The 10,966-nt window shown below is 42.3% G+C and overlaps 1 protein-coding gene across 1 annotated transcript; it reads left to right on the top strand.

Annotated features, from left to right (window-relative positions):
* Positions 1-2,418: 2,418 nt before the first annotated feature.
* LMLN2 (leishmanolysin like peptidase 2) lies at positions 2,419-8,190 on the top strand. Its single transcript, XM_043980485.1, has 14 exons — positions 2,419-2,776; positions 2,904-2,997; positions 3,088-3,139; positions 4,244-4,387; positions 4,546-4,671; positions 4,830-4,914; positions 5,090-5,235; positions 5,312-5,483; positions 5,705-5,774; positions 5,854-5,950; positions 6,060-6,332; positions 6,510-6,739; positions 7,273-7,452; positions 7,977-8,190. The coding sequence occupies exons 1-14, from the start codon at positions 2,419-2,421 to the stop codon at positions 8,188-8,190; spliced, it is 2,241 nt and encodes a 746-aa protein (XP_043836420.1).
* The last annotated feature ends 2,776 nt before the right edge of the window (positions 8,191-10,966 follow it).

Consider the following 10,966-nt stretch of genomic DNA (forward strand, 5'->3'; position numbering starts at 1 on the left):
GAGGGGGTGCCACACAAACTCATCATATTTGTGCTATTTAATATACAGAACACTTTCATGTACTCTTTCTTTTGGGGTTTTCTGCCTCAGAGGCCCTTTCCTCCTTTAAGATGCAGCATCAGGACCATGAAGCCTTTCCCCATCCCTCCAACATCTGACACCCTCTGTACCAAATTTATTCTTAATGACTTTGTGTGCATTTATTAACTTTATAATTATTCTAAAGTCTTATATGTGTTGCCTCTCCCTCCCCCCAATAGAATGTAAGCAATTTCAAGTAGGTAAACTAAATATTTGTTAAATACCAGGGCATCTGAATCCAAGCTGTCTCCTGAAGAGGTTAAAAAGCAATACCAGAGGGGCAGCTAGGTGGCGCAGTGGATAAAGCCCTGGATTCAGGAGTACCCGAGTTCAAATCCGACCTCAGACACTTGACACATACTAGCTGTGTGACCCTGGGCAAGTCACTTAACTCCCCTTGCCCCACAAAAAAAAAAAAAAAAGCAATACCAGACTGAACGCAACCAAATGCCTAATGGTGTAGTATATGCTTGAAAGGCGATAGTTCAGAGAAGGAAGAGGTCCTTGCATACTAGTCACAAGGACTTCAGGAAAAAGGTGTGAAGAAAATAAGGAACACTTAACCAAAATACCTGTCCGAAGTCCCCATTGATTGTATGAGGTCTATATCCTTGGGTCTCACTGACTCCAGCCTCCATAGTCTTCCTACCCGTGTCTCAGTTATGTGAGAACACCCTCCCTTCCACCTCTTCCAGGAAGACTATATAAAGTTTGAATATTAAATATTATTTTTGTACAAACTTTGCATGTACTTATATGATGCATCCCTGAGTAGAATGTAAGTCCTTTGTGTATGGAGTACACAAATCACTTACCCACATATATGTAAATTTTTATACATACCTGTGAATTCATCTGTGTTGGGACCTCCAGATGAGGAAACCCCCTTTACCAATACAGGTCAGCAACTCGTCTGCAATTTGTGATCTTAGAGGGTTGGGGGAGGGGATAGAACTGAAGAGTTAAGTTATCTCCCCCTACACACAAAACGGGTATATGTCAGAGGTGGGGCTAGAAGTCATGGACACAGCAGATGTTTATTGAATGGAATTCAGCAATGTGATCTGGTAGCTAAGAAAGCGATTCAAAATTAGGGTGCATTGAGAGGCAGGATTTACAATATTAGGGAGGGCAGAGGACTACCCTGTTCTCTGCCTTAAGTTGCGATGTGAAATACCCCATTCAGTTCTGGGCACCATGATTTGTAAAGGATATTAAGCTGGAGAGACTTCAGAGGGCAAGCCAGGAAGGTTAAGGACTTTCACTTCACATGGGAAGTTAGAAAAAACTAGGAATGTTTCGCCTGGAGTAAAAAATTTAGGGAGGCTATCATAGCTAGCTGGTTCCAAGTATCTGAAGGGCTGTCACACAGGAGGAAATAGAATTAGAAGCATGGGATAGAAGTTGCAGAATTTAGGTTCGATTTAAGAAAAAATTTAGGCTTGATATAAGAAAAAAATCCAAACAATTAGAGCCATCCAAATGTGGAATAGACTGCCCCAGGATTTAATGGGTTTCTACTCACTGGAGGTCTTCAAACAAAAGCTGGATAACTACATGCTGTGTTACACTGGAGACAACTTTTGTTCAGATGTAGTTTAGACTTGTTGGCTGCTGAGATTCTATGATATGGTCCTTTGGGCACCCAGAAAAAAAAGAAGGGATTGAGGTAGGGAAGGCACACAACTCATCCTGATCTGCAGACTCAACTGGAACAGGGAAGCTGTGGGGTCCAGTTGTTGTGCTTCTCTATTTCTATACTCCTCCCACACCTCCATTCCCAGTTCCCTGGGCATTAAGAGATAGGATGGTTTTATTCAGCTATTGTGCAGTCCAAAGGGTTTCAAAAAAAGGCTCCACATTACTCTAGGGTGCTTTCTGAACCAAATTAGAATGTAATTTGGAAATATTTAACAAAATAAATAAAAATGCAATGAAACATAGATAACAATGCATTTTGAAATTGAGTCACTTTGCTGCCAGCAAGAATGTTTATGTATGGTTTGGTGGCTCCTATTTGAGTTTCTATTTGAGTTTGACACCACTGGTTTCCTCAACACTTAACTTCAGCAGCTGCTACCCACGGGGTTCCAAGCTGTAATCAGCATGATGTCTTTTACTAAGCTCAGTTGAAGTCTTGGGAAAAATTACCTCCCCAACCCCCAAGCTTTCCATTCCCAGTCCCCTGAGGAGGGGGCTTCCCAAACTTTACATCCTAAAGAAATTTGTTTGTCAACTCATCAATGGCCAGAAGGGGAATAAAAAGAAAGGGAGAGAAGAGAATGAGAAAGAGTAACCCTGTTTGTGAACTGGGCTAGAAAGCTGGGTGGGAGACCAATGCTGAGGGCAGGCTATGAAGGGGCTCCCTGGGGAAGACAGTCCTCGAAAAAGAATTCCCTGCTATTCCTGCTCCTGCTGCTATTCCGGAAGGAGATTCAGGGCCTCTGTCTACATGAGGAAACACAGGGGTCTGTGAATCTTATCGGGCCATCTATTTCCCCGCTGTCCAAGCCACGTTCTGGTTCCCTCTTCCGTTACACTGCTCCACGCCCGATTCGTATCCAGGCCTGGTACCCCAAGAGATCAAGTTTAAAAAGTGAGACTTTGTACTCTGAGAAAGACTGGATGTACTGGGAACCTCAGGTAGATGCAGTTCTGAGAGAGGCCATTCATCGAATCCAAGGGGTACTTGCAGGTAAGGGGATAGAAAAGGAAAAGGAGCCATGACGAATTGCAATTCTTTGAGGAAGAGAGATTGACTCAGAGGGACCAGGGAGCCTAAGCTGTTGTAGAAAAGGCTAACTGACTTCTGTCTCCCCAAGTCCCACCGGTGCAAGGACCCCTTCTTCTGAGTCGTGACCCAGAACAGTACTGTCAAGCTATCTGGAAGGATCCAGAATCCCCGAACCACTCCAGGTGAGTGCGTGCCAGCAAGGGGGTGGGAACAATTATTCTCCAGAACAGCCCATGAATGTCTAGCTCACTCAAGAGGGGTTCTCTTGACAGATGCAGCCTTCTAAACCCTGGATATGTGGGAGAGAATTGTCTGGGGGTAAAGGTGAGTGACTTGTGACTTGTATCAAACAACTATTGAATCTCTGACTATAGTTATCACAGATTTAGAGCTAGTCGGTTTTTGAGATCATCGAAGTATAACATGGGTAGTATTCCCTCCCAAACCCTTCCCACCCCTGTATTCCCTGTTACTGTACAGGGTAACACCATCTTCCCAGTCCCTCAGGCTGGCAATCTAGGAGTCATCCTAGACTCCTAATTATCTCTCACCCTCCACATCCAATCTGTTACTAAGGCCTGTTGATTTCACCTTGGCAACATCTCTCAAATATGTCCCCTTCTCTCCGCTAACACTGCTACCACCCTGATGCAGGCTCTCATTACCTCAAGCCAGCTTTATTGCAATAGCCTGCTGGTGGGTCGCTTGTCTCAAATCTCTCCTAACTACAATCCATCCTCCACTCAGCCTCTAAACTGATTTTCCTAAAACTCAGGTCCAATCACGTGGTTTCCTATTGTTTGCAGGATCAAACACAAAATGCTGTTTGGCATTCAAACCCCTTCATAACCTAGCCCCCCAATTACTTTTCCAGTCCTATTACCGCTTACTTCCTAACATTTATTTTGATCCAGTAACACTGGCCAAGACTCTCCATCTCCCCAGATCCAGAATTTTCTCTGGCTTTTCTCCAGCCTGGAATGCTCTCCCTCCTCTGCTCTGACTACTAACCTCCCTGGGTTCCATTAATACCCAACCCCAAAACCCCTTTCCACCAGAAGCCTTTCTCAACCCCTCTTAATTCCAGTGCTTTTCCTCTATTAATTATTTAACCTGTGTATAGTTTGCTTTGTATGTATTTGTTTATATGTTGTCTCCCCAATTAGATTGTAAGCTTGTTGGGAGCAAGCACTCTTTCTTTTGCCCCTTTTCGTATCCCTGGTTCTTAGCACATAGTAGATGCTTAATGTTTATTGAATGAACAGAGCAACAATTCAAACATAGGTCTCCTATTTTCAAATACAATGTTCTTTTTACTACATTTCCTCCCCACCCCTGATCTTAATTCATTGGCCCCCAACTTATTGATCTCTCTCCTGCTTACCCGTTTCCCAATTTTGGCCTGCTCCTATATTCCATTCTCTCTAGATCCCTGATTCCCATCTCCATGGTTACTCCTTATGGCCAGAGCAAGGTCCCCCAGAATTGATCCAACCAGATGGGCCTGGAATCCCAGACACTGATTTCCTCTTGTATGTACAAGTTGCCCATACTCTGAAATGCCACCGTAAGGTGAGGAGTAAATCAAATTATTTTGCCTCCCTATTTGGCCTTCTCTATCTTATAACTTCTTATCTGAATCTCCTAATTACACATCTTCCTCATTCTGCATTCCCACTTCCCAACATTTCTTTGCTTTCTACCACTGTCTCTGTGTTGTTTATGCACAGCCCTCCATCATTGCCTATGCTGCCTGCTGCCAGCTGGATAGTACAGATCGGCCCCTTGCAGGCACCATCATCTTCTGCACACAACACCTCAATGGCCTCCACTACAGCTACAGTGACATTGTCATGGTAACTAGATTGGGACAGGAAAGGCAGAGTGGGGGAGGGGTACTTTTATCTATGTGAGGTACACAAGAAAGACACAGCCACTGGAAGGTGAGAAAGAGAAGATTCTGGCCTTCCTGTCCAGCTGTCTCACCCCTGGATTTGTTCCTTCCCTTCTCTAGGCCACAATACACGAACTGTTCCATATCCTGGGATTCTCTGGGCAACTCTTCAAGAAATGGAGGGACTGTACTGCAGGCCCCAGCAGTGAGTAAAGGGAAGGGATAGAGGACTCCTACAATCCCAACTGGTGGAAATCCTACATCAAGGTTCCTATGAACAACCTCACCTCAAATTCCCTTGTTTCTCTATTGTTGCCTCTCCTCCCCAACCTGCCCTTTCTACTCCTTCTGTCTCTTCCTTTGCTCCTACCCTGCTACAGTTGGCGAAAAATGTTCCCTAAGACGACAGGTGACCAGAAGGGATGAATGGGGACAATTGATTCTCACCACCCCCACTGTAAGTCACAGCCTGGCCAGGCACTTGGGAGTCCCCGAAGCCATGCAGGGTGTCCCCCTGGAAGAAGAGGTAAGGGCAAGAGAGCTACAGAAGGAAGAACAAGCTACAAGCTCCTGAACACCCTCTTACACATTCGGATTTGCAGGGTCCATCTTCCTCTCACTGGGAAGCCCGTTTACTCCAGGGTTCCGTGATGACTGCTACCTTTGATGGTGCTCACCGTACCCAGATTGACCTTATCACTCTTGCTGCCTTTGCTGACTCTGGCTGGTACCAAGTAAATCACAGTGCTGCACAGGAACTGCTGTGGGGTCAGGGTAAGGAATATGGGATCAGATATTCTGCAGGTAGCTGAGAAGGATGCTACTAAGCATGAGTCAAGGTGCTACAGGAAAAGGAAAACCTTGCAGGTACACTTTGTGCTTGCCTGACAACCCTGAAATACATAGCAAAATATTTTAATCCCAAATTTAATAGTAGTAATGGGGGGGGGAATGTTATGGCCTTCTTCCAATTTCCTTTTCAATCCTCTAAGCAGGATCTGGTTTGAACTTTGGATTGGTGACTTCCTGTAGATCTGGCCCCTCAGACTTCTTCTGTGTTGGCAGGTGTGTACACTGCATTCGGACAGTGGTAGAAAAGAGGTTTGCCTCTGACCTTAGTTTAACTCCTTGCTCTTTCACACAGTGGGCTGGGCTGTCACTACCTGCACTTTGACAAGGGGCACTGCTCATCAGACCCCCTGCTGGAAGGCTGCCGCATGTACAAACCATTAGCAAATCAAGTAAGTAACCTGGGAAGCCGAGGTATGGTCAGCTTTACTTGAGCAGGTCAGGATGGAGGCATATAGAGGACTGGAGTACAGACTCTCCCATCTCCTTGGCCCTCTTCAGAGTGAATGCTGGAAGAAGGGAAATGCACCCCTTCCTATGGAAAGAAACGTGCATGGGGAGATCTACCATCCCCAAAGCCGCTGCTTCATTGCTAACCTCACTTCAGTCCTGGTGCTCAGAAGTGGAACCACACCCCTCCCTCAGGTTCTGCCCTTCAAGCAGGTGGAGCTCACTGGTCGATGCTACTTACACAGATGCACAGAAGGAAGCATGTATTATGTGCAGGCAGCAGGATCACCCTGGGTCCCATGCCTCCCAGGGAAGTCTATTCAGGTGGGTACAGCAAGGTAGGAATTGGGAGTAATTTCTTAGACATTCATTGTTTATAAAGCACTCCCTGAATGGTTCTGTTCTAGATTGGACTCCCACCCACCCCACCCTCCCCCCCAAGAATAAAGGATGGAAACATGTAGTTGAAGCCTCTAGCTGTATCTTTACTCCTTCTTACAGGTCCCTGGGTATTATGGCCTCCTCTTCTGTCCTCGGGGCCGGTTCTGCCAGGCAAATGAGGATCTACTGGCTCTTCCTCCTTCAACTACAAGCCCTTCATCCTCAAGCTTGCTGATCCAGTTGGTCCTGGGACTAGCTGGGCCCCCAGGTTACCACCTGAGCAAGATGCAGCAGCAGGAACTGACCCAAGCTATACTGCATGCCCTAGTGATCAGAACAGGCACCCACATGTAAATACTTTGGGTTTTTTTGTTGTTTTGCTTTTGTTTTTATTTTGGCAGGACAATGAGGGTTAAGTGACTTGCCCAGGGTCATACAGCTAGTAAGTGTCAAGTGTCTGAGGTCAGACTTGAACTCAGGTCCTCTTGAATCTAGGGCTGGTGCTGTATCCACTGTACCATCTAGCTGCCCCCTGCATGTAAATACTTTAAAAGCATACTATGTCTAAGGACTGAAAGGGTCCCAGGATCTAACCTTTATATCCCTTCTCCAAAGGAGCTATATTTTTCTATTAACACCGATTTTTCTAAATGGTCTATATCTATTTTTTCTTTTTTTTTTTTGGTGGGGCAATGGGGGTTAAGTGACTTGCCCAAGGTCACAAGTGTCAAATACCTGAGGCCAAATTTGAACTCAGGTCCTCCTGAATCCAGGGCCAGTGCTTTATTCACTGTACCACCTAGCTGCCCCTATATCTATTTTCTTAAAGGAAAATATGAAACTCCATTCATCTACTCTATTTTTCTTCTAAATGTCAATTCAGGTGCCATTTCCACAATCCATCAATAAACTCTAATCTGCTATTTACTGTGCATATGTGGGAGTTTCCTGGCTGTCAAGGGCCCCCAACTGAGATTCTATATAGAGTTCTGAGCCAATCCCTCAATGATACACCATTAAATGTGGACTATGGTGGAGCCACCTTTACCACAGACTCCAACAGGTAAGGAGCCATTCCATCCTGTACTCTTTGGCATCCCTAGGAAAGACAAGAGTAGCATTTAACATTCACATGGCCCTATGCTACATATATATCAAATTTTATCTGAAGATATACCCCCTGCCCAATAGTGATTACCATTTCCAAGCCCAAGGGATCAGAGTCCCTTTTTTTCCAAGGTTATCATTCAGGATCTTTTTCTAATTAAACTCTGCTTTGGGATCAGTAGTCCAGCCTCACCTCAAAATCCACCACCAACACAGGCGAGGGTAGACCTCTTTCTTGATACTGAAGTTTCCTGAAATGATACAAATTTGGGTGCTGCTGCATAAGGCCAAAGGATATAGAGTCAGAAAGGACACTTAAGGTTTTCTACAATTTAGTTGTCACTTTTCTCATTTTAGAATTCTTCCATATAAAGATAGTGACTTAGGTTGGGGATGAGGAGGTATCCCTAGAATTTTAGGGGATAAAATAAAAATTCTTATAAAGAAACCAATCACTAAGTATTCCTTCTTTATATCTAGGTGGCTGGCTTCACCAGGCCTCATTTCCCCAAATCCGAGTATAATCGTGCCCTTAGGCCTCAGCCTCATGGTCCTTATTCTGGTAGGTACAGGGGGAACTGTGGCCTACAGGAAATACCAAGCTTCCCTTCGAGTAGCACCATCAGTCTCTTATCCTTCATCAGGACTCCCAGGATCAATAAAAAACCTATCTGATGAAATGAGGGTAGTATAATGTGACATTATCATGAACATGAGCTGAGATAGGTAAAAGTGATTAAATATGACTATGTCATTCCCCTGCTTAGGAAGCTTCAATAGCTGCCTATTGGCTCTAGGACTATCACTGTCTATCTAGCATTTAAAGTCCTTTACAATCTGGTTCTGACCTCACTGGAAATATCTGGAAAGACCTATGTGATGTACCCAGTACTTATTTTAATTATAAAATTATTTTATTATTTTCCAGTTACATGTAGAGATAGTTTTCAACATTTGTTTTTATAAGATTTCTAGTTTCAAATTTTTTCCTCCCTCCCCTGCCTCCCCCTCTCCCCAAGACAGCAAGTAATCTGATATAGGTTATATATGTACAATAACATTAAACATATTTCTGCATTAGTCATGTTATAAGAGAAGAATCAGAGCAAAAAGGAAAAACCTCAAAAAAGAAAAACAACAGCATCAAAACCAAAAGAAATAGTATGGTTCAATCTGCATCCATATTCAACAGTTCTTTTTTTTTTTTTTTCCTGGATTTGGAGAGCCTTTTCCATGAGTCCTTTGGAACTATCTTATACCGTTGTATTGCTGAGAAGAATCAAGTCTATCACAGTTGATCAACACATAATGTTGATGATACTGTGTACAATGTTCTCCTGGTTCTGCTCATCTCACTCATCAGTCCATTTAGGTCTTTCCAGGTTTCTCTGAAATCCGCCTGCTCATCGTTTCTTTCTTTTTTTTTTTTAAATAAAAGTATTTTATTATTTTCCAGTTACATGTAGAGATAGCTTTCAGCGTTTGTTTACATAAGAGTTCCAATTTCTAATTCAAATTTTTCTCCCTCCCTCCCCCCCTCCCCAGACAGCAGGCAATCCAATATAGGATATATATATATATATATACACACACACACATATACAATACATAACAACATTAAACATATTTCTGCATCAGTCATGCTATAAGAATCAGAGCAATAAGGAAAAACCTCAAAACAGAAAAACAACAGCACCAGAACCAAAAGAAATAGTATGGTTCAATCAGCATCCATATTCCATAGTTCTTTTTTTTTTTCTGGATTTGGAGAGCCTTTTCCATCATGAGTCTCCTGGAACTCCCTTGTACCATTGTATTGGTGAGAAGAATCCAGTCCATCACAGTTGATCGACACACAATGTTGATGATACTGTGTATAATGTTCTTCTGGTTCTGTTCATCTCACTCATCATCAGTTCATGCAAGTCTTTCCAAGTTTCTCTGAACTCCTCCTGCTCATCGTTTCTTACAGCACAATAGAATTCCATTACATTCATATACCACAACTTGTTTAGCCATTCCCCAATTGGCGGGCAGCCCCATAATTTCCAATTCCTTGACACCACAAAAAGAGCAGCTATATATTATACACGTAGGTCCTTTTCCCTTTTTTATGATCTCTTTGGGAAAAAGACCCAATAGTGGTATTGCTAAGTCAAAGGGTATGCACAGTTTTATAGCCCTTTGGGCATAATTCTAAATTGCTCTCCAGAATGGTAGGATCAGTTCACAGCTCTACCAACAATGCATTAGTGTTCCGATTTTTCCACAGCTTCTCCAACATTTATTATTTTCCTTTTTTGTCATATTAGCCAATCTGATAGATGTCAGGTGGTACCTCAGAGTTGTTTTAATTTGCATTTCTCTAACCAATAGTGATTTAGAGCATTTTTTCATATGGCAATAACTAGCTTTGATTTCTTCATCAGAAAACTGCCTGTTCATATCCTTTGACCATTTCTTAATTGGGGAATGACTTGGATTCTTATAAATTTTATTTAGTTCCTGATATATTTTTAAAATGAGGCCTTTATCAGAAGTACTGGCTATAAAAATTGTTTCCCAGCTTTCTGCCTCCCTTCTAATTTTAGATGCATTGCTTCTGTTTGTATAAAACCTTTTAAATTTAATGTAATCAAAATAATTCATTTTGCATTTCATAATATTCTCTATCTTGTTTGGTCATAAACGGTTCTCCTTTCCAAAGCTCTCTCCTAATTTACCTATGGTATCACTTTTTATGTCTAAATCACGTACCCATTTTGACCTTATTTTAGTATAAGGTGTAAGATGTTGGTCTATGCCTAATTTCTGCCATTCTATCTTCCAGTTTTCTATCTTTCCAGTTTTTGTCAAATACTGAGTTCCTATCCAGGAAGCTAGAGTCTTTGGGTTTATCAAACAGTACATTACTAAAGTAATTTACTACTGTCTCCTGTGCCTAGCCTATTCCATTGATCCTCCACTCTATTTCTTAGCCAGTACCAAATAGTTTTGATGACTACCGCTTTATAATAGAGCTTCAGATTTGGTACAGCTAGCCCACCTTCCTGTGCATTTTTAAAATTTCCCTTGATATTCTTGACCTTTTGTTTTTCCAGATGAATTTTGTTATTTTTTCTAGCTCTATAAAATAATTTTTAGGTAGTTTGATTGGTATGGCACTGAATAAGTAAATTAATTTAGGTAGAATTGTCATTTTTATTATATTAGCTCAGCCTATCCATGAGCAATTAATATTTTTTCCAATTATTTAGATTTGATTTGATTTGTGTAAAGTGTTTTGTAATTGTGTTCATAGAGTTCCTGGGTTTGTCTTGGCAAGTAAACTCCCAAGTATTTTATATTGTCTACCGTTACTTTAAATGGAATTTCTCTATCTCTTGCTGCTGGACTTTGTTGGTCATGTATAGAAAGGCTGATGATTTATGTGGATTTATTTTATATCCTGCTACTTTGCTAAAGTTGTT

This window comes from Dromiciops gliroides, chromosome 2 (genome assembly GCF_019393635.1).
Source record: "Dromiciops gliroides isolate mDroGli1 chromosome 2, mDroGli1.pri, whole genome shotgun sequence".
NCBI classification, from domain to species: Eukaryota; Metazoa; Chordata; class Mammalia; order Microbiotheria; family Microbiotheriidae; genus Dromiciops; species Dromiciops gliroides.